Below are 24,385 nucleotides of genomic sequence, written 5' to 3' on the forward strand. Positions count from 1 at the left end.
TCTCTCTCTCCGCCCGACACCTCCCCGTCTCCCTCCCTCTCTCTCTCCGCCCGACACCTCCCCGTCTCCCTCCCTCTCTCTCTCCGCCCGACACCTCCCCGTCTCCCTCCCTCTCTCTCTCCGCCCGACACCTCCCCGTCTCCCTCCCTCTCTCTCTCCGCCCGACACCTCCCCGTCTCCCTCCCTCTCTCTCTCCGCCCGACACCTCCCCGTCTCCCTCCCTCTCTCTCTCCGCCCGACACCTCCCCGTCTCCCTCCCTCTCTCTCTCCGCCCGACACCTCCCCGTCTCCCTCCCTCTCTCTCTCCGCCCGACACCTCCCCGTCTCCCTCCCTCTCTCTCTCCGCCCGACACCTCCCCGTCTCCCTCCCTCTCTCTCTCCGCCCGACACCTCCCCGTCTCCCTCCCTCTCTCTCTCCGCCCGACACCTCCCCGTCTCCCTCCCTCTCTCTCTCCGCCCGACACCTCCCCGTCTCCCTCCCTCTCTCTCTCCGCCCGACACCTCCCCGTCTCCCTCCCTCTCTCTCTCCGCCCGACACCTCCCCGTCTCCCTCCCTCTCTCTCTCCGCCCGACACCTCCCCGTCTCCCTCCCTCTCTCTCTCCGCCCGACACCTCCCCGTCTCCCTCCCTCTCTCTCTCCGCCCGACACCTCCCCGTCTCCCTCCCTCTCTCTCTCCGCCCGACACCTCCCCGTCTCCCTCCCTCTCTCTCTCCGCCCGACACCTCCCCGTCTCCCTCCCTCTCTCTCTCCGCCCGACACCTCCCCGTCTCCCTCCCTCTCTCTCTCCGCCCGACACCTCCCCGTCTCCCTCCCTCTCTCTCTCCGCCCGACACCTCCCCGTCTCCCTCCCTCTCTCTCTCCGCCCGACACCTCCCCGTCTCCCTCCCTCTCTCTCTCCGCCCGACACCTCCCCGTCTCCCTCCCTCTCTCTCTCCGCCCGACACCTCCCCGTCTCCCTCCCTCTCTCTCTCCGCCCGACAACTCCCCGTCTCCCTCCCTCTCTCTCTCCGCCCGACACCTCCCCGTCTCCCTCCCTCTCTCTCTCCGCCCGACACCTCCCCGTCTCCCTCCCTCTCTCTCTCCGCCCGACACCTCCCCGTCTCCCTCCCTCTCTCTCTCCGCCCGACACCTCCCCGTCTCCCTCCCTCTCTCGCTCCGCCCGACACCTCCCCGTCTCCCTCCCTCTCTCGCTCCGCCCGACACCTCCCCGTCTCCCTCCCTCTCTCGCTCCGCCCGACACCTCCCCGTCTCCCTCCCTCTCTCTCTCCGCCCGACACCTCCCCGTCTCCCTCCCTCTCTCTCTCCGCCCGACACCTCCCCGTCTCCCTCCCTCTCTCTCTCCGCCCGACACCTCCCCGTCTCCCTCCCTCTCTCTCTCCGCCCGACACCTCCCCGTCTCCCTCCCTCTCTCTCTCCGCCCGACACCTCCCCGTCTCCCTCCCTCTCTCTCTCCGCCCGACACCTCCCCGTCTCCCTCCCTCTCTCTCTCCGCCCGACACCTCCCCGTCTCCCTCCCTCTCTCTCTCCGCCCGACACCTCCCCGTCTCCCTCCCTCTCTCTCTCCGCCCGACACCTCCCCGTCTCCCTCCCTCTCTCTTTCCGCCCGACACCTCCCCGTCTCCCTCCCTCTCTCTCTCCGCCCGACACCTCCCCGTCTCCCTCCCTCTCTCTCTCTCTCCCTCTCTCTCTCTCTCTCTCTGCCCGACACCTCCCCGTCTCCCTCTGTCCCTCTGCCCGACACCTCCCCGTCTCCCTCTGTCCCTCTGCCCGACACCTCCCCGTCTCCCTCTGTCCCTCTGCCCGACACCTCCCCGTCTCCCTCTGTCCCTCTGCCCGACACCTCCCCGTCTCCCTCTATCCCTCTGCCCGACACCTCCCCGTCTCCCACAGAGTGCCATGTAGGTACAAAGATAGAATGCTTGATCACTTCATTGTTTTTTTTTTTTCAGTTTCTTGAAGACCCATTGAAGACTGATGACCTTTGTGTTTTGGTAAAGCGAGATCCTGAACTGAAGCAAGATGCTGATGGATCTGAGCTTAATGTAAGTTTTCACACAAGTGCTGTATAGTGCAGGAGGTGTAGTAAGAATGTCATGACACAAAAATAGGGCATTCAAGCTAAGTTTTCATGGATGATGAACAATTGTGACCTATGATACCAAGTATTTGCAAGGACATTTGTGGTCTTCCAATTGACTCCAGTTAGATGTGTTATTTGTAGGTTGTTACCAATAATATTTTAACAGCACTTGTAATATGCATATCTTTACAAACCATTACCCTTGCATTAATTTTTCATTGTGATTCTATGTACTGAATGCCTTAAGTACATATTTGGTGTCAACGGAGTAAGGAAAAATACCTCTTGGAAGTAATTTTTAATCTGTCACAGTGCTGTAACAGATGATGAGGAACTATGGTATGTGGTGGGTGTATATTCTAGAGTTCCCAGTCACTATTCACTGCAGTATTTACGTCATTACTGAAGTACTGCATTTTCTGTATGTAATTCATTATGACTTTCCTCCAGTATACATGACATAAATTTACATTGTTTACTAAAGAGCAGGTACTGGAAATACATGGTGACAGAGAAAGAAGCTGTGTAAATAGCATTAAATGTGGTTAATTTTGATGATAATTTGTGGAATGCCATGTTGTTGTTGTCGTCTTAAGTCCTGAGACTGGTTTGATGCAGCTCTCCATGCTACCCTATCCTGTGCAAGCTTCATCACCACCCATTATTTACCGCAACCTACATCCTTCTGAATCTGCTAAGTGTATTCATCTCTTGGTCTTCGAATCTGCTAAGTGTATTCATCTCTTGGTCTTCCTCTTTGATTTTTACCCTCCACACTGCCCTTCAATACTAAATTTGTGATCCCTTGATGCCTCATAACATGTCCTACCAACTGGTCCCTTCTTAGAGTCAAGTTGTGCCACAAACTCCTCTTCTCCCCAATTCTATTCAATACCTCCTCATTAGTTATGTAATGTACCCATACAATCTTCATCATTCTTCTATAGCACCACATTTCGAAAGCTTCTATTCTCTTCCTGTCCAAACTATTAATCGTCCATGTTTCACTTCCATACATGGCTACACTCCATACAAACACTTTCACAAACAACTTCCTGACACTTAAATCTATACTCGATGTTAACAAATTTCTCTTCTTCAGAAACACTTTACTTGCCATTGTCAGTCTACATTTTATATCCTCTCTACTTCGACCATCATCAGTTATTTTGCTCCCCAAATAGCAAAAATCCTTTACTACTTTAAGTTTCTCATTTGCTAATCTAATTCCCTCAGCATCACCCGACTTAATTCGACTACAGTCCATGATCCTCGTTGTGCTTTTGTAGACGTTCATCTCGTACCCTCCTTTAAAGACATTGTCCATTCCGTTCAACTGCTCTTCCAAGTCCTTTGCTGTCTCTGACAGAATTACAATGTCATCGGCTCATCGGCAAACTTCAATGGTTTTATTTCTTCTCTATGGACTCTAATACCTACTCCGAATTTTTCTTTTGTTTCCTTTACTGCTTGCTCAATATACAGATTGAATAATATCGGGGAGAGGCTACACCCCTGTGTCACTACCTTCCCAACCACTGCTTCCCTTTCGTGCCCCTCGACTCTTATAACTGCCATCTGGTTTCTGTACAAATTGTAAATAGCCTTTCGCTCCCTGTATTTTACCCCTGTCACCTTTAGAATTTGAAAGAGAGTATTCCAGTCAATATTGTCAAAAGCTTTCTCTAAGTCTACAAATGATAGAAATGTAGGTTTGCCTTTCCTTAATCTTTCTTCTAAGATAAGTCGTAAGGTCAGTATTGCCTCACATGTTCCAGTATTTCTACGGAATCCAAACTGATCTTCCCCGAGCTCGGCTTCTACTAGTTTTTCCATTCGTCTGTAAAGAATTTTGCGTTAGTATCTTGCAGCTGTGACTTATTAAACTGATTGTTCGGTAATTTTCACATCTGTCAACACCTGCTTTCTTTGGGATTGGAATTATTATATTCTTCTTGAAGTCTGAGGGTATTTCACCTGTCTCATACATCTTGCTCATCAGATGGTAGAGCTTTGTCAGGACTGGCTCTCCCAAGGCCGTCAGTAGTTCCAATGGAATGTTGTCTACTCCGGGGTCCTTGTTTAGACTCAGGTCTTTCAGTGCTCTGTCAAACTCTTCATGCAGTATTGTATCTTCCAATTGTCCTCAAGTACATCACCCTTGTATAGACCCTCTATATACTCCTTCCACCTTTCTGCTTTCCATTCTTTGCTTAGAACTGGGTTTCCATCTGAGCTCTTGATATTCATACAAGTGGTTCTCTTATCTCCAAAGGTCTCTTTAATTTTCCTGTAGGCAGTATCTATCTTACCGCTAATGAGATAAGCCTCTACATCCTTACATTTGTCCTCTAGCCATCCCTGCGTAGCCATTTTGCACTTCCAGTCGATCTCATTTTTGAGACGCTTGTATTCCTTTTTGCTGCTCCATTTACTGCGTTTTTATATTTCTCCTTTCATCAGTTAAATTCAATATTTTTCCTCTGTTACCCAAGGATTTCTACTAGCCCTCGTCTTTTTACCTACTTGATCCTCTGCTGCCTTCACTACTTCATCCCTCAGAGCTACCCATTCTTATTCTACTATATTTCTTTCCCCCATTCCTGTCAATTGTTCCCTTATGCTCTCCCTGAAACTCTGTACAACCTCTGGTGTAGTCAGTTTATCCAGGTCCCATCTCCTTAAGTTCCCACGTTTTTGCAGTTTCTTCAGTTTTAACATACAGTTCATAACCAAGAAATTGTGGTCAGAGTCCACATCTGCACCTGGAAATGCCTTACAATTTAAAACCTGGTTCCTTAAACTCTGTCGTACCATTATATAATCTATATGATACCTTCTAGTATCTCCAGGATTCTTCCATGTATACAACCTCCTTTTATGATTCTTGAACCAAGTGTTAGCTATGATTAAGTTATGCTCTGTGCAAAATTCCACCAGTCGGATTCCTCTTTCATTTCTCTCCCCCAATCCATATTCACCCACTATGTTTCCTTCTCTCCCTTTTCCTACTCTCGAATTCCAATCACGACTATTAAATTTTCGTCTTCCTTCACTACCTGGATAATTTCTTTTATCTCATCATACATTTCACTAATTTCTTCATCTGCAGAGCTAGTTGGCATATAAACTTGTACTACTGTAGTAGGCATGGGCTTTGTGTCTATCTTGGCCACAATAATGCGTTCACTATGCTGTTTGTAGTAGCTTACCCGCACTCCTATTTTTTTATTCATTATTAAACCTATTCCTGCATTACCCCTATTTGATTTTGTATTTATAACCCTGTATTCACCTGACCAGAAGTCTAGTTTCTCCTGCCACCGAACTTCACTAAGTCCCACTATATCTAACTTCAACCTATCCATTTCCCTTTTTAAATTTTCTAACCTACCTGCCTGATTAAGGGATCTGACATTCCACGCTCCGATCCATAGAACGCCAGTTTTCTTTCTCCTGATAACGACGTCCTCCTGAGTAGTCCCCGCCCGTAGATCCGAATGGGGGACTATTTTACCTCTGGAATATTTTACCCAAGAGGACACCATCATCATTTAACCATACAGTAAAGCTGCATGCCCAAAAAAAAAATTATGGCTGTAGTCTCCCATTGCTTTCAGCCGTTCGCAATACCAGCACAGCAAGGCTGTTTTGGTTAGTGTTGCGAGGACAGATCAGTCAATCATCCAGACTGTTGCCCCTGCAAATACTGAAAAGGCTACTGCTCCTCTTCAGGAGCCATATGTTTGTCTGGCCTCTCAACAGATACCCCTATGTTGTGGTTGCACCTACGATACGGCCATCTTTATCGCTGAGGCACGCAAGCGTCCCCACCAACAGCAAGGTCCATGGTTCATAAACCATGGCCATAAACAAGAGGGCTTTTTGGTCATTAATCAAATGAATATGGAATGCCATATTCATTTGATTAATGACCAAAAAGCCCTCTTGTTTATGGATTTATAGCTGGAAGATATTTGTGTCTCTATATTATCTAAGTTTAATTTTGAAATGTTGCCACACAGGTATATCAAGTTCGTATATGGGAGTATGATCACCTGATGGAGCAGGACATAGTGCCTCTGAATTCAGAGTGGATTATGTGACAGGAATAGAAAGTGAAAGTATGCCAAATAAATAATACACAATGGTTGCAAGCAAAATCAGAGACATTAGAACTGATTTGGATGCATTCTGACACTCACTCTTCCCAAGCAATAAGAATCTCTGTGAAGTTGGATGATATTCATAAGAAAGTAAAATTGAGAGCTGTGTTGTGTACAGAAGTTAGCAAGCAGTTATAATTCAGATTGTTTTCTCCTTTCAGCCTGTTAAAGATCCATTGGGAATATCTTGGTCCACTGATTTTGTCAAGGAGGAGCCACAATTAAATTTGGAAATAAATGTAACGGAGAATATTGTAAGTATATACATCTCGGATGTATAGCTTCTAGTCAAGTAATAAGTCTTTTGTTAAGTGTGTAGAGTAAGACACATTGAGTGGAATTGTCAGATTGTCAGTTTTCTGGGACTTGTTTTTGTTAGTTACTGTAGAGTATCCTTGTACTCCTGCACTTGACTTTCATATCACCTGTTAGGTGCTGACTGTTTTAAATAGAAGTGGAAGGTACTGGTGGATGGTATAATCTTGTTTCTGTAGTCCTGGTTGATATCAGCTATATTGTATAATGGCTGTATATGATGGTCACAAAATTTACATTTAAATGTAGTGTAAGTTCTAATAGTATAGGTTATTTGAGAAATATTCCTCCTTTCAATAACTTCTGATAAATACAGATCAAAAGAACATTTGCTGTTCTTATCTTTTGTGTGAATAATAGCCGTTATTGAGTTTGTCCTAAAATTTTTTGGGGGTTTGAAAAAGACAGATAAAATTCGTGTGTTGTAGATCAGCCCTGAAACTTCAGCCACAACCTGTACATGTTTTGGCAGCTTCGGTGGTATCTGTTGTACTAGTTACAAAATTTTCAGTAATTAAAAAAACTCTGTGTATGAATTTTGGTGAATGATTGTACCTAGGTGAAGCCATGTATGACCTCATCATTAGAGTCCTGCCAGGTCTAAAGAAGAAAGAGCAATTTTTCAAAAATGCTTTATGACCTTGGTAAGGGAAAGAGATGGTCACAAGAGATGTCACAGGAATGTAATTAGGCAAACACTGGGGAACACTCAGCAGAATGTTATTTACCGGCTCACTCTTGATCTCATTGTTCATAAAACGACTTGTTGCGGTTATAAAGGATTTTTCAGGCACTGAAATGTTGTCTTCTTCAGACACTGTAATGTGTGGTGATTATACAAGCATACAGGTCAAGGAACCAAACTATAATGCTAGGGACAGCTCACATTATGTAAAGGAGTGTAGCTGATTCACAGCTAACAGGCCAAGACTTTGTCACAGAGACTCATGTTATGCCATTTTAAACAAATGAAAGGGATGCATTGGCGTCACAAGTAGACAGGAAAGTAAGTGAAACAGTATTAGTGCTGTTCTAGAAGAAGGGTTTTACAGAAATGAGAATGCCACACATACTAGTTACGGATGTGCAAATGAGGAGCTAAGCCAAAACAACAAACTGTGCAGTGTCCTAGGGCATCCCCGTAATTGTCACAGTGGCTGGATTGTAGGTAGTGTCCACTTACCATGAAAATACAAAAGGCCATAGTGGCCTTCGTATTCATCCCAAGAGATCACAGGTCAAACAAGATGCCTCCATGGCACTGTGGCCAGAGGTTCAGGGATAGGTTCAAGGATAGTGTCCACTGCATGGAGTGCTGCCCCCATAGCAAGTGTGCAGAACAGTGTGTTGCCGGTTGTGTGGTCTGGAAAGCCATTCATGTCATTGGCACTAAAATCACTGATGTGTACTTCACTTGTTACTTCGAAAGTATGTAACTTAAATAAAGTAGTGGTAGACACCAGAGCAGCAAATCTAAGAGTAGGATGTGGGACCATAACAGTGATCTTAAGTAGCACATGCAGTTGTGCAGTGAACATCTTAGGTCTGTGCTTCGTGGTATCGGGAACATAAAATGCTAGGGCTTAATAATGATGCAGAAAAGTAGGGCTGACCATTTTGATACTGGCACATGGCCAGCAAAATCCTGTATTAATTGTGGAATTGGGAATTATATTGGGTAATGACATGAGAAGTTAGAGCAAACTAGCAATGTAGCAAAGTAATACTTTGTTGGAGAAGCAATTCAGTGGCTTGCTGCTACATCTGTTACTGGTAGGTTCAAACAACACATAAGTGTTACAGAGATGCTTCATAAACTTGAATGAGAACTCCCAGAGGGAAGGTGATGTTCTTTCGAGCAACGCTATTGAGAAATGTTGAGAATTGCCACTTGAAGATGACTGCTGATGATTTTGTTGTTTCCACCACACATTGCACATAAAGACTATGAAGATAAATTTGAGAAATCGGGGCTGATATGAAAACACATACTGTCTTCTTCCCTCGAATTTGCGAGTGGAATGGAAAAGGAAATGACCAGCAGGGTTATGGGGTACCCTTCGCCCCACACCTTAGGTGGTTGGTGAAGTATTGACATATTTGTAGATATTAGGTAAAATAAATAGCTGACCAATGTAGCAGGAGCAACAGTGATGTTTTTAACAGTAGTAAAACTATGTGTACATACACACAAAATAATCTATTAGCAGTTCCCATAATTAGCAGTGTGGGTAGATTAGCACTAGTCATAAAAAGCTGGTTGTAAGTGTTCGTCACAACAGTAAATTCCTGTGGGAGAATCCGCCTTCAGATTTGCAGCCTGGCTCATCCGACATCCATCCACATCTTCTTTTATGGAATGCAATGTGTAAATCTAAGAATGAACAAATAACGTTCACACTCCATCTCTAGCCAGAGCAGAGGTTGCAGTGTTGAAAGCAAATTTAATTTTATGAAAAAATTCTGAAATGATCAATAATAGAAGCGACCCATCAAGACAAATTAAGGTTATCATATTTTGCTGGAAGGAGTTACACCTTTATAAGCAATTTCTCAGGATGTTTAAAATCATCAGATTTCACAAGGCTATAACGTTGTCATAAATAAAAGTACAGAATTGTGGTCAGATTTTTACTTCTATACATGCCTGCAAAGCCTTTTTTTAAAAGGAACCCTATGATTTTCCTGTTGATTACATTTTTTGTGTGTGTGCACATACAACATTAAGGTGCTTTACACAGCAGTTTAGGATCGTATTCGTCATTTACTGCTCACAAATATCAAAATTCTTTTCAACACATTTAAGCATCCATGTGATAGACTTGATCCGTGCATTTGCAAGCATGTTTAGGAAACTCACTGCTGTTCCCATGTAGCATGATAGTTCATCCAAAATTGTTGGAAGAGGAGGCACATAGGTGGAGCCTTTCACAAACTCCCACCAATAAGACACCATACTGAGAGATCAAGCAAATTTTAAGGTCATGTTGGCAGCCCTTTTAGCTCATGAATCCCTCAGGCTTCTTACTGTTCAGAAGTGCTATTTTGTGCAGGTTCCAGTGCAGTGGTACACCATCCATAGGAAAAATTATATTTGATAATTTTCCATCTCTTCTGTTGTTGGTCTATCTGTGCGTTTTCTAATATTGTCAACTTTCTTAAATTTGTTACAGAATTCCCTTCTCTTCAGATTCAGTTCAGTGCTAATCCCACTAAACTGTTCATCACATTACATAACTTGAATAATAAAGCATGATCACTACCAACAAACTTCCTGTCCCATATTGCACAGCACATTACCCTTATTAATGTTGCAGCTACCAGTTCGTCATCCCTTGAAGGTTCATTTTATAAGATGTAAAGCAATCAGGAATGGCCTGCTACTGGAAGATAGACGTTACTGATAGGTGCAAGAATCTATAGGTCAATGAAGAGGTTTATGCAACATTTTCAGTTGTCAACATCACATAGCATTCCTACTACAAGCTTGTAAATACTAATTTGTTCGTAGCTGGGATGCCCTATAAAATTATCCTATAGGATACTACTGAGTGAAATTGCAAGGCAGAAAGGTATGAGCTTTTTGGTATCTCATTCTCATGCTAGTGCCTCCTTAATTTATTATCGATCCAAATGCCCAAAACCTTAACTCGTGGATCCTCATCTAGTGTCTGTCATGGATACCTCCTTGTATCTGTAAGTCATCTGGATTTGCTTGGAATTGTATGATGTGTTTTTCTAAGTATAAACGTTGAATTTTTGTTCTGTTGCCTGTAAACCAGTTGCAAGCATGTTCCATAATTCTCTTGGCTGTTTCTAGTAAGAATGTGTTAGCCGGTTATCAGTGTACTTGTCATTGGCAAACATTGCAGATTTTGAAGGCACCTCCCATGGTTTTAGCATGACATTTATGTAGGTCAGGATAAATCAACTGCCGAGCCCTGTGGGACATTGTATGTAATGTTTCCCCATTTTGTATTCAGGTTTCCTCCCGAGGTATCATTTATTACTATGACCCAGTTTTCTTTTGCTAAGCTAAGATTCAGTTCTTGTAAGTGTAATTCTTTTAACACAGTAACGCTGCAGTTTCCCGAGTAAAGGGAGATTAAGGTTGTAATGTGATGCCAATAAGTTTTCTCCAATTCTGCCGCATATTTCAGTTATGCTGTAAATTCAGCACAGTATTTTAGTAATTAGATTGTTAGATCATAACAAGAAAAGTTACTGCTTCTGCCACCAGATGATTCTTGTCATTGTTTTGACCATTCATCTGATGGGACTGATATTTGGTAGAGTATAGGCTTCCTGACTGTGTCTTATGGATCTAATTTCAGTGGTCACCCTCCCCCCCCCCCCCCCCCCCGTTTTTTCAGCTACTGTTAAGAACTTGTTTTCATGGCCTGATCCTGATATTATCTGTTTTTCCTAAATATTATGCTGGTGCTTAAGTTGATAGCACTTTCATTTTGCATGTTGGTATTCCAATTGCTGAGGATTTATTTATCAATTGTCATTTTTTATTTGTAGTTCTCTGTTGCTTTTGGAGTTTACATATATTTGAGTTTACGTATTCTCCATTTGTCATTTGGAGATACTGAGTGGAACTGTGGTCACTAGAAAGTGAAGTGCCAAGTGGAGAAATAGGAGCGCTGTTGACATATTCATTTGTTTAGGTTCTATACGGGGCTAATAGCAGTGGAGGCAGTCAGAAACATTTGTGCCCTGTTTATGTTTAATGCCATTGGACAGAGCTTGGTAAGAAAATTGTTTTGTAATTCTAAGAAGAATTGTTTTGCCATTAGTGACTTTGCTTCGGGGTTTGATGATCATTTAAATGCATTAATTCACAATGATCCGTGTCACTGTACTTGAGACCTGGCAAGTTCAATGAACTGAGGTCATTTCATGATCTTCTGACATTTGCATACAATGTGGAAGGCTGAAAAATACCAATACCACATGCACTAAACCAAAATCACAAAATGAATGGCCACATGTGCATCCTTGCTTGCCTGTCATCAGTTGCTTGTGAACAACACTAATCATTCCTGCCCTGTATCATTATGCTGATGAGAAATGGTGGCTTTCTGCTAAAATAAGTAAAAAAGAAGAAATGGTTGAGCCCAAGTAAAGCAGCAACAAAAAGCATCAACAAAAGATAGTGTTGTACGTCCTGTGTGGTATACTATGAATTGTGTCCTTCAGATGTAACCACTAATTACTGCTGACATTTACTGTCAAAAACTGAGATGTGTTGCAGATGCAGTACATGAACAATGACCAGGAAAACACTACTCCAGGATAACACCTGCGCACAATCTGCTAGATTGACAAAAAGCAGTACACAGGATTTGGGTTTTGAAGTCATTGCACTCCCACCTTATTCAACTGACCTTGCGCCCTCGATTTTCTCCCTTTTTTGCTCTCTATTGAACAACCTTTAAGGAACTTCCTTTCCAGATGTAAATGCACTCTGAACCTTGTTCAAAGAGTTCTTCACCTGAAAACCTCGTGACTTGTACAGTAACAGAATGAAAGTCATCCCAGCATTGGGAGACTGCTGGAAATAATGAAGGAGAACATTTCATTCATTATTTAAGTCTCTCTTATGTGTATCTGTTATCTATTAAACATACGGAAAAATGCCATGAACCATATACCAACCAAATACTTGCTGCAGATTGGTACATATGCCTAAACTTTTTCATTTTACTGGTGAACTGTTTCCTTTCATCTCTGTCTAACCAGTATATATAATGTTCAAAATCATACTTGGTGTGTTAAGCCCAGTGTCTGAGTACAGATGTTGCTAACACGGATTTGTATTGTACATATCTTTTGCTACACAGTAAACTCAGTGCATGTGTGCAAAGTCTTCAATGATGAATCATATTGTCTTTAGTTGTTGAGTTTATAAAGAATTTAATATTTTCTAAATATAATTATGTTCCCCAAGTGTGGTTATGGCTGAGTAAATGTCAGAAGATTGTTAATTTCTTGTCATAAAATGATGTGACTCTGTTGAGAGGTTAATGTAATCTGTGCACCATTCCTTCTCAGAACATTTGAGGAGTAGTGATGAGTCAGCTGTTTTGCAACAGTTATCAACATAAAAACTTATTACTCTTGTTCTGAGGTATTGGTTGAAATAATTTTAATGAACAACTCAGAGTGCATTGAAATATTATCAAAAAATGAGCATCACTTCTAAAAGCAATTTCGTATGAAGAAAATGGAATAATGAATGGCAGAACCTGTAAATTAGTTAATAAATTTGTTTACTTCATTTTAGATATGACTGAATCACTAAATATCCACCAATTGATGTTAGAAACAATTTGAATTTGTTGTTTGATTAGTAGGCCTGGTAGTTGCAGTGGATAGAGATACAACTATTTCTTAATGGAATACAACAGTATAGTTACTTATTAAATGTCAGTTGAATCGAAAGTACAATTCAGCTGAGGAAAGAGTGGTTCCAAGTTTTCTCTTGGGCAATGACAAGTATGAAAAGTGAATTTCAATTAATTGGTGTAGTAACATTCTAAATGATTTTTTAAAATTCTCTTTGAATTATAAATTGTTCCCTTCCTTTAAAATACAAATACATAAGGAATTTGTTAAATTAGGCATGCAATAATTGCATCAAAAACTTAAAATCTTGAAGATAAGTCAAAAACTAATTGCATTTGGGACATCATAGATTCTATACATGGCTCACACAAATAGCGTCATTCATAATGCAATTTTTGATACTCTAAAAAACTGAAACCATACATAAATCTTACAATTTAAATATGTAAGTCTTTCAATTTTTCATTATATTACATTTTCTTACTAAAAAAAGAAGTCGTCTTGCAACACAGTTGTTGGTCCCAATTCTAAAGACATGAGTAATACCTTTTGGTTTTTAAATAATCATTGGTTAATTTGTTAATGTTCAAATTTGTTCAGTTATAACAAAAAGTGCTGTCACTTTTGTATTGTGTGAATATATTGTAGACTTTGTAATGGGTTTCAAAGACATTACCATAGCCTCTGCATTTTCAGAGATGCCATAGAAATTGTTTTATACCTTTCTCATTTAAAATTTCTACAGTGCCAAACAATCCAGGATTTATCAGACCATTATGCACATCCTTGCCAGCATCTGTTGGAATTGTCTTGATCTGCAGCATTTGATCCCTGCAGGAATCGTTTTACACTTCTGAAAAGCCAGCACATCTTTGATGGCTTGCATCCTAAGTTATGAGAAGATGTTTGGTTTTTTCAAACTTCAGGGCTGTTGTTACAATAATATTATGATAGCTTAAGGTAGAAAATAATAATAGTTTTGAATATGAGCAAACAGTTTGACCTGAATGGAGTTTATGCTCACTCACTTGCCTAGAAAATGTCTTGCAGTACCATAAAACATGGTTTTTGCTTGAATCTGAGTTTGTGCTCATTTATAAAAATCTATAGCTCAGCCAGCATACCATTTTCTGTGTGTCACTGGTTCCACACTCCTCTCCTTATTTTGTACCACAATAGCATCCATCACAACTTTTCCATGACGTGCTACAAAGAATAACAGTCCATTTCCACTTTAAATACTATCGAACACAAACTGGATAACATGTACTTGTTTTCAAATAGGCCATCTCAACAAACTGTCAACTTTTTTTTGAGACGTGAGATCTTCTTTAAATCAGCTGCAATCTATATAAGAACACAGCAATAGAAACTTTAATGTGTTAGATCTGATTAGTGATGGTGGCATGATAATATGTTTCCGCAGCATCCATATTGTGAGTTTTTAATGAAGCAGTGAAATATTAAATATAAAATTTGCTTATCAATTTCTGACACTACATCAGTGATCAGAAAGAGATTTTCACTCTGCAGCGGAGTGTGTGCTGATATGAAACTTCCTGGCAGATTAAAACTGTGAGCCAGACCAAGACTCTACCAGATGGTAGAGCATTTGCCTGTGGAAGGCAAAGGTCCCGAGTTCGAGTCTCGGTCTGGCACACAGTTTTAATCTGCCAAGAAGTTTTAGATCAGTGATAGTACCATTAACTACTTCATATTTTTGTTGTCTTTCTACATCAATTCATTTTTTCCATTTTACTTATTTGTCAGTCAATTTCATTATTTAATGTGGAGTGAAGTTTAGGAGTTCCAGCTTTTATGCTTTATACATGAATTCACAGTACACCTGAATGACAGTAGACTACATGTTCCAGTAACTTCTTACCTCATGAAAAAATGCTCTTTTCAGTGTCATTTTTCAGTGCATTCACCAGATAGAGTTGGCATGATACTTTCACGCATACATTGAGGTGTATTGTAAACCAACAAAATGTGTAATGAATGAAAGTATTTTTTATTTTTCCCATTTCTGTGTCTGCCTAAAATTGCTTATAAGCTCCCTTAGTGAAAATACTATGTAGTGTTTTTGCAGCACTCTGTGCATCTTAGTCTTCGGATCTTTAAATAATTTAGTATCCCATCTATCAGGTGCTTGACAGCTTGTCAACTCTGTTGTAAAAAAATTCAACTGTTTGTGTCTCTTTTTTCTGAAACCTTGTATTCAGTTTGTGCTGTTAATGTACGCTTAAAAATTATGGAGGCTGTTGCACTGGAACAATTAATTTGTTTGTTACTGCATATTTCCAAGTTGGGCTGTCTGGTTGTAGCTTTTCCTGACGTTTATGGGGATGAGTATGAACCTAACTAGGTTTGTGATGAGTACACTTCAGTGACACAAGTCACTGTGCATTTTCTTTCTGTCTACATACTCTTCACAACTCTTTCTTCCTCCTTTCCTTGACTTAAAATCTAGACATTTGCCAAGTTGCTGTCTTTCCTTTCTTCTGAAGTCTTGATATTTTCTTGTCATTTTCTCTACATTGAACCAACTGTAATTGATTTGCTTATAGTTTTGCAACATTCTCTCTCTCTCTCTCTCTCTCTCTCTCTCTCTCTCTCTCTCTCTCTCTCTCAAATTTACTATCCATTAACTTACTGCAAGCTAGTATTAATAATGTGTAACAGTGCACAAGGCTTGCTATATGGATGTATTACTATGTAAATTATTCAGCAAATGAAACTTTGTTTCATCCACAAAAGGGTTCCCCTGTACATTCTTTGATGAAAAAAAAATGTACACAAAAGTACAAGGAACTTCCATAGGTTTTGGAATTATTTGCTCCTTCGTCTGGGAAGAGTTAGTATCCTTCATCTGGAAAGAGTCATAGATACATTTAGGTTAGGAAACAAGGACAGGTCACTGAGACCCAAAAAGTGTCACTCTCAAGGAAACACCAATAATTTGACCTTATATTTTAGAGAGAACAAAATCATACCATACTTTATGAAGTACAATACACTTTCTTATTCAAAAAATTTCCTATTACATTTAGGTGTGTCTTATACTCAAAAGTCAAGTATAAATGTCCAGTTTTTGATTTAAAATTCCTGCCGGGCTTAAGAAAGGTGATATATTCAATGCTGTGGGAACCTATCTCTATCTGACAACCCTGGATTCAACTGGCAGCAGCAGTGCACTGATGCGACAAACGAGTTGTGGAGCTTCACAAGCTTGATGTGATGTTTAAAGCTTTCCCGGCGTACTGATTGTTCCATAAAAACACAGGAGAACTGCCGGATATCAGTAACTTCCTGCCACGATATTTCGGCGCAGAGTCTTCTGGCCATCTTCAGGTGAATGCCACTGTAGTAATACTGGCGAGTACACGCTGAGCTCCGCTATTTAAAGCCTTCTGAGGTGACATTGCGCATGCGCTGCTCAGCGTGCGCGTTCATAACGGCTCCGTGCGTTGCGCCTCGTGCCCTCCACTGCGAAAGCCTGGCGTATCGGTGTCAGGTCGATTTCCATCTTTATGCAGGTAACTACGTCGACTACGAAGTTTCTCTATAACAGGATTCCAAGCAGAGTTCAGCTGATAACCGCTATCTCGATTGATGAGAGTCTCGTTGTCAGACAATCTTATTTCCACAGATTCATTGATAATCGAGCTGTGCAGGAATGCATTGTGGAACACCAACGGCATACTCGCCTTCTCCAACCCACCAAGTCCGCAATCGCCGAACATTGTATTTCCACAGACCATTCCATGAATTACAACGACACACAAATTTTGACCCATACATCAAACTTTTGGAGCTTGATTATCAATGAATCTGTGGAAATAAGATTGTCTGACAACGAGACTCTCATCAATCGAGATAGCGGTTATCAGCTGAACTCTGCTTGGAATCCTGTTACAGAGAAACTTCGTAGTCGATGTAGTTACCTGCATAAAGATGGAAATCGACCTGACACCGATACGCCAGGCTTTCGCAGTGGAGGGCGCGAGGCGCAACGCACGGAGCCGTTATGAACGCGCACGCTGAGCAGCGTATGCGCAATGTCACCTCAGAAGGCTTTAAATAGCGGAGCTCAGCGTGTACTCACCAGTACTACTACAGTGGCATTCACCTGAAGATGGCCAGAAGACTCTGCGCCGAAATATCGTGGCAGGAAGTTACTGATATCCGGCAGTTCTCCCGTGTTTTTATGGAACTTCACAAGCTTGCTAACACTGTCCCCTTCCTGCCCTACTATCACAAACTCTGAACACTGTCTAGCCTATGGTGTCACTGCAGTCTACAGTGCCAGTGAACTTCAACTGAAAATGATTAATGTTATCAGTAACAGGAGAGTATTTTCTTTAGTAGTGCCCTAAGGGGGAAAAAGTTTCATATGATGTGGGCTATAAATTGAAGATAATAGCATATGCAGAACATGGAAACAGAGCAGCTGAGTAGCATTTTGGTCCTACTCCACCAGATATAGCCATTCATGATTGGCTTGCTAGTAAGGAATAACTGAAAAAATGAAGACTACATGTGCAAATTGAGGACTGAATGCAAAATGGTCAAAACTACACTCATATCTTCAATTAAAGCAACAAACAACTACTTCCCAGTCCTGTGTTTAATTGATAATACAATCCTCCGAACTTTCAACCAGATGTCCATACAATCGTGTTCTGCATCAAAGATAGCATTCCGGTCAACTGACTACTATGCCAATGATGTCGGAGCATGTATGAAACAAGGTAGTGTTTGTTGGGTAGCCCCACATCCACAGTCACCATGTACACAGCTACAGATAGTGCAGTTTGACACAGAGAAAATGCCTACCAGACTCGGCAGTGGAAGGCCATAGATATGTGGGACAGTCAAAAATTGATGTGGCCTGATGGCTTAGTGTGAATTATTCTGTTTCTTGGATGTTTCTACAGTTCATAGAGACTGAAACTGTATCCCAAAGTCCAGGGATGGGTCGACCATGTGTGACGTCAGCGGGACTGTAACTAGGCTGTAAGATCACAACAGACCACCTTAGTACTGCACAGCAAATGGCATATGAGTTCACAGCATCCGCTGGAGGTGTTGTATCAAGGTAAATTGTGTGCAGATGACTTTGGCAGAGTTGCCTTTATTGTCAGAGACTTGCTGTATGTCTACCTCTGACAGATCTTCACAGAAGGCTATGTCTAGAGTGAGCAGGCAGCTTGCTTGTGTGTGTGGCGTAGGCCGTGATAGTGGGATAAGCATCATACGAACTGCTGAGTACTTCTACACTTCAGATTATGTTTGTTTAGTGTTTAAGGCAAGTATTATAAATACTACTCTTGGCAAATGATGAAAAGCTTCAATCTTTGCACTAGCATGTTGCAGCATTGGCTGTTGCTATACTATGCCCAGTTGGCCATGTTTTACTTTGCAATGCATAACACTCATACCCTTTAGCAGCTGGCTCTGTTTCAACTCACTTTTGCTCCAGCATATTTTTTTATCAATTATTGTCGAAACGCTACATTGACCTCCTTTTTATCAAGACTCTGTTCCTTGGATTGACCAAACTATACTACCCATTACACCAGAGTTACTGGCGACCAGTATTTCCATCCTTATTTTGCCTCTTAAGTATCATTCTAACAATTACTTTCCTTAACCTTTACACTGAATCTTACACATTTCCATAGGGCCCCTTGCCCTGCATCTTAACTGGAACACCATGGTACTAATCTCATTACTATGCTTCTTGCAGAGTCATTTCAAACTCTCTACTCCCCACTTAAAAGCGAAAATAAATCCATTATTCTTCATATTATATCACTGTGCATTCTGCTTCATTCTGCTGCTTTTATGCTTTGGTTATCCAACCCAGTGGAATCTGAACTAGGGCTGGGTCTGAACTCGGTCATGTTATTTGTCTTCTATGTACCAGAACACCAGGCCCATCAGAACAAGTGTCACTGAAGTGGTTGGTATGACAATAGTAAGTGTTGTCTCTTTCCGGTGCTGATTTTCACAATATGAATTTATGTGCTGCAATAAGGTTTCCTGGGAGATTGGTCCCTCTTGCTGGTTCACAAGTGTGTTCATAGATTACATTAGTTCTGGCCCTAGAGTTTGATTTAAGCTAGTTAGGTTTGCGGCAGGTGGCATTTGCATGGGCTCCTCTGGTCAGTACAAATGTGGCTGGGAAATGCTCAACTGAGTTACCCCAGCAGTCGTTGTGGACAGCCAGAAAGTAGGCCCCATTATGTTGCACGCTGTTCCATTTAATAAGAAAGCATTTACCTTTCATCTTACCGTCGTTGCTGATGTACCCCTCCACTTCTTGAAACAGATAGATGGTACTACCATCTTCTCAAAGCTAGGGTCCAACCCATCTGCCTTGACCATCTGAATGTACAATACTGGTTGGACCACTTTTTAATTGCATTATCTTTCCTCCTTTGTCCCATTAGCAATTTCACTGCACAGGAATCCTGCCCCACTTTTATTACCTTACTTGGACAGACTGTGATTTTCTCTGTGGCATTTTTGTAACTTTTATTCCTCCATTTCTACATATCTTCCTTTGTCTTTTGTAGTTAAATTGTCGCTGAGTTTCTATTCTTACAAATTTCTTCAGTATTCCCCAGTTGACAAGCAGTGCACGAATTATGTAGCACTAATGATGTGCTTGTTTCCCTGCTACTGTTACAGAAATACAAATGGATACTTTTCTTCCATCTATTCTCACTGATGCTGTGGCTACTTCAAATTAAAGGGAAAGTCTTTGGGCTCAGGTTCTGAAACCAATGTCAACTTCAGTGATAGTTCCTTCTGTACTTCCCTTAGACCCTTCAAATACTGGTCCTCTTGCAACAGATTTACTCCTAGCTGAAACACTATCTTCGACAGACTGCAACCATTTTAATAACTACTTCTATTCAAGACCTGTAGTTGGGTGTGTAGTTCCCTGATATTCTGAGTAATATGTAATACTGCTGCTTTTCTGCTTCAGCTATCTGCATTTCCGTGCTGCTTCTCAGTTTTATGGGTAAGTTCAAAATCAAATTCACTTAGTCTTGCTGCCCATCATGTCAACCTATTGGTAAAGATTCTTTAACCCCAAAACCGTTTTAATGCTGCATGATCATAAATAATGCTAATATCCCATTCTTCCTTGTGGAATAATTTCATTCTGCAGAATTCAGTTGCCTTGAGCGTAAGCAACTGGATGTTCTATGCATTCCACCTCTTCTGATAAGACATAGCCTGGTGTATAGTTTTATGCATCACATAATAAAATAAATTCTCTATTAAAATCTGGAAATGCCACAATTGGACTCAATGTTACAGCTTCTTTTAATTCCTCAAAAGTACGTTGGCACTGTTCTGACCACACAAATTTATTACCCTTCTTTTAAGAATTGTGTAACCTTCTGGCAATATCTTCACATCGTTTTCAAGTCCAGAATGATTGCTACTCTTTCACAGATTATGTTACAGGAAATTCACACACAGCTCCATTAATCTTGGGTCTGTCGTAACTCCGTCTTGTGGTATGTCCTATTGCAAAATAACACTTTTCTGTACTCAGTGTTCACTTCACTGCTTTTAACCTTAGGAATACTTCCCTTAATCACTGCATATGCTGTTTGATATCACTTCCATAGACGATTATGTCATCAAGATACACAATATTTCCATGGTTTTGAACTTCTGAGTATTGTGTCCAACCATCTCTGAAATGTTACAGGTGCATTTTTCATGAGGATGGCATCTGTCTGATTAGGTAGTCGTCCCAGGGTGCCTGAAATTCTGTTTTGCGTCAGTCCTGTGGTGCAGGCTCTATCTGGTGATTCACTCTTCAAATCCATAGTTGGAAAAATATTAGCATTGCTGTGAATGATCCATAGTTTCTGTGATGTGTGGGAAAGGGTAGGCATGTGCTGTGGTTTTCGCATTTAGGTGTCTGTAATCAAACCAAACCTATATTTTTTGCACAGATATTCCTGCCCACTGTCGACATCACATTCTTCAATTATTCCATCATTCAGCTGTTGATCGATTTATAACTCTAAAATTTGGGGAAATTGCTAACTATTCTGTATGGTTTATGGTAGACTGATGATTCATTTCCTATTTGTATGCAGTGTTTTGCAATATGCTACCTGATAATGGTCCTTTTGGAAAAAAATAAATCATTGAATTCCAAAAGTAGTTTTTTCATCTGTTCCCTAGTGCTTCCTTCTAGGTGCTTTACTTTTGCTCCCCATACAGTTTCAGTAATATCTGGCAATTCTCCTATTCTGACACCCCACATGTCCCATTCTTCTTCTTCCTCCAAGATATTCATGTTAGCAATTAACAACTGGTATGTTAATGATATGCCCTCTGTGCTGAAATGGTACATAAAAATAGGTATGTGTATGATATGTCTGTTAAATAAACAACCCACCTGATCTAATACTTCATTCTCTTCTAATGGTTCCACCACACACAAAATTCCTACTGGTAAGCTAGACTCAAAACTGACCCAAAGTAATTTCCCAGTACCCTTAGATACACATTCATGCAAATCAAATCTCAGTATGGTTGTTCATGGTTTAATTGGTTCATCTTTTGCAACACACTCTCCTTGCCACCTCTCTACTATAACTTAACCTAACTGAAGCATCTTTCTGCCACATTCCACCCTATGTAGCTGAAAGTTGATTATGGCACAATGCTGATACAAGAAATCTAATTCCAGAATCATGTTGTAGCACTCAGTTGCATGTGGCACAATCTCTATTGTTTAAATGGAGCTATATCCAGGTGAATGCCTATGGCCACTGTCCTAATGATGTGACATCTTTATTCCCACTCCATGCAGTCTGTACTGTGGTGGGTCCAATTGCTTATATTTCACCAGATCGCTACTTCCAACTGAAACACTGTGTCCAATAATGTCATGGAATCCATTTTTTCCTACTATTCTTCTTATCACATACAGTTTCTATTGCATCCACTTCTCCACACAGTTTTGTAGCATCTAGTCTTACTGGGAATCACCATAGGTGGACCAGGAGTCCCAGCTAGTGTTTAATACCTTATTCCTCCCTGCTCCTCTAGTTTTAAAACTGTTATGTCTTCTTACTTTATTCACATCACCTTGAGGCTGGTGACACTTCGTCCTTATAGGGCCTGTTCATCCAAACTTGAAATGTTTTAAATTAGCTGCAAACACTGACCATCTGCTCTGCATTCAAGTCAACAAATTGAACTCCTCACACTTTGTAGTTAGCCGCACTGCTGTGCACAAATCTGTCAGACACCCTGTCCACACACATTGTGTCATTTCTGCATTCAGTCCTCTTAAAAAAGCATTGAAGACCCTCTGCTCTGCTTCTTGTGAAATATCATTGACTTCAGCAACCTGCCCCAATGTGTAGGAACTCCCATTAATTTTCCTTATTTTGTCTGCCAATTCTTCCACAGTTTCTGTATTTTGCTTAGTTGTTACCTTCTGTATATCATAAATAGAGCTTCTGTATATCATAAATACGTTTTTACTTCCCCTGTTAGCCTCAGTCTTGTAACAGTCAGTAATACTTCATTAGACCAACCTTGCATCTGAGCCAGATATCGAAGGTGAAGACCTGCTCATTGTCGGTCGTTTTACCAGGACAAGGAGCAATTAAATTTTTGTCTGACAAATTTACACTCTGTTTAAAGATTGTGATCCTGTCAACTCACAAAGTTCTTTATAATCTGCTGGTGTTTGTGCTACCTTTCCTAACAATATGCATACTGCTTCTGGTTATGGCATACCTTATGTCTCTGGTTCTATTGAAGCTTTATCTTTGACAACACTCACTTTGAGAACTAGTATTCACAAGACAAGAAGACAAAATACATTAACTCACTTCTTACATGTAATTATGAGCCATATTGACTCCCAGCACTGCTTACACATATGGCCCAAATGATTACATGTGTAACCTTTTCCTAGAAGTGATTTCATACATTGCACTAAGTGACCCTTGACGTTACACTGTGCGCATCCAACACTCACTAACTAATCATGCCTTCCATTACCTCTAAGGGTAGAAAAATCCACTGGTTCTCTGTTTGCAATAAAATCTACTTTATAAGACTTTCAGATGTCTTTTCCATGACCCAAATATAAGAATTTTTTCTTTTTTTGTTTGTGATTCGCTGTAATATAGGGTGTAGGTTCAAACATTGCTCTAAGAAGGAGGCAAACTTCTGACATCAGTGTTGCATGACCCTTGGATTGTCACATATGGAGAGTAAAATGAGATGTCAGGGCAACTGTAGATACGTTTCATTACTTTCTTTTGTCCAACCCTCAGCCATAGTACATCAGGAACAGCTTGTAACAAGCTTCCAATTGCCTCTCATGTGAAATAGAGGCATGGCTGACAGTGCAAGGCTAAATATGGGGTCACTCAGTGCTGCTGTCAGCAGTGTCTCTGGTTGTGACAGTGAGAACACCACAGTGGTGCCGCTGATGAAGGCTGTGAACTTCCTCCAGTGAGCATACAGCTCCCTTGTGCGACACGGCAGGCTGTCTAATGGTCAAACGGCAGGCCCCATACTACATTCTAGGATGTCACTCTGGGTGTCACAGACTTAAGGGTGTTGTTGGCTCTGATATTGGGACAAGAATCATTTAGTACATGAATGGCTGAACGTTTATACATTCCAGACTATGTTCATTGAGGGCTTCAGGCAAATATTTTAAACACAACTGGTGGCAGGTGAGGAAAGGCTTCTGACCTTCCACTAATGTACTGCAGCATTGGCTGCTGCTATACGACATCCAACTGACCCAGCTTTGCAATGCCAGTTGGTTGTGTTTTTCTGTGCAGCATGTAATACTCCCACCCACCTGCCGCTGGCTCTGTTGCAGCTCACTTCTGCTCTGGTGTATTTTCTGACCAAATTCAGTTGACATGCTGCAGGCAAAACCCAACAAGGACTCACACAAGAGAGAGCATTGAAAGGACCTACAATCAAACAAGTGTGTCAGTGGAAAAGACAGTCATGGTGTAGAGTAAGAGAAGATATTATGGTCAAATCTTTCAAGAAGTACAGCACAAGTAATGCTCTGGTGGGCAGTGAAGACCATCTCTTATATGAAGAAGATAGTGGTCCTGAAGGAGAAGTTAAATTTAGATATTCAGGGGCCCTCAGGTCAGTTCGGTTTATACACTAAGAATTCTTTTTAGCCTGGCTTTGCAATTTAATATTAAATTGTAAAAATGTTACTTTTTAAAAGTGGTTTATAATGAAAGTGTGCCTTATAGCCTATAGCATCTTACAGTCTGTAAAATATACTGAGGGTCTCACTGAAGCCTTCACCAATGACAATTATCCTCCCAATCTTGTACAAAAACAAATCTCTCATGCCTTATCTTTCCAGTCACCCATTGTCTGGCCACAGAGGAGCATTCCCCTTGTAACTCAGTACCATACATG

The 24,385-nt window shown here is 41.3% G+C and overlaps 1 protein-coding gene across 6 annotated transcripts in view; it reads left to right on the plus strand.

Moving 5' to 3' along the window:
- The window catches only part of LOC126108844 (zinc finger protein 107-like), a 129,255-nt gene that overhangs the window by 44,404 nt on the left and 60,466 nt on the right, over positions 1–24,385 (plus strand). For all 6 annotated transcript variants that reach the window (XM_049914208.1, XM_049914206.1, XM_049914210.1 and 3 more), the window contains 2 exons: positions 1,951–2,043; positions 6,409–6,501. In XM_049914208.1, the coding sequence (XP_049770165.1) occupies positions 1,951–2,043; positions 6,409–6,501 (186 nt within the window). The remainder of the gene's footprint in view (positions 1–1,950; positions 2,044–6,408; positions 6,502–24,385) is intronic.

This window comes from Schistocerca cancellata, chromosome 11 (genome assembly GCF_023864275.1).
Source record: "Schistocerca cancellata isolate TAMUIC-IGC-003103 chromosome 11, iqSchCanc2.1, whole genome shotgun sequence".
NCBI lineage: Eukaryota > Metazoa > Arthropoda > Insecta > Orthoptera > Acrididae > Schistocerca > Schistocerca cancellata.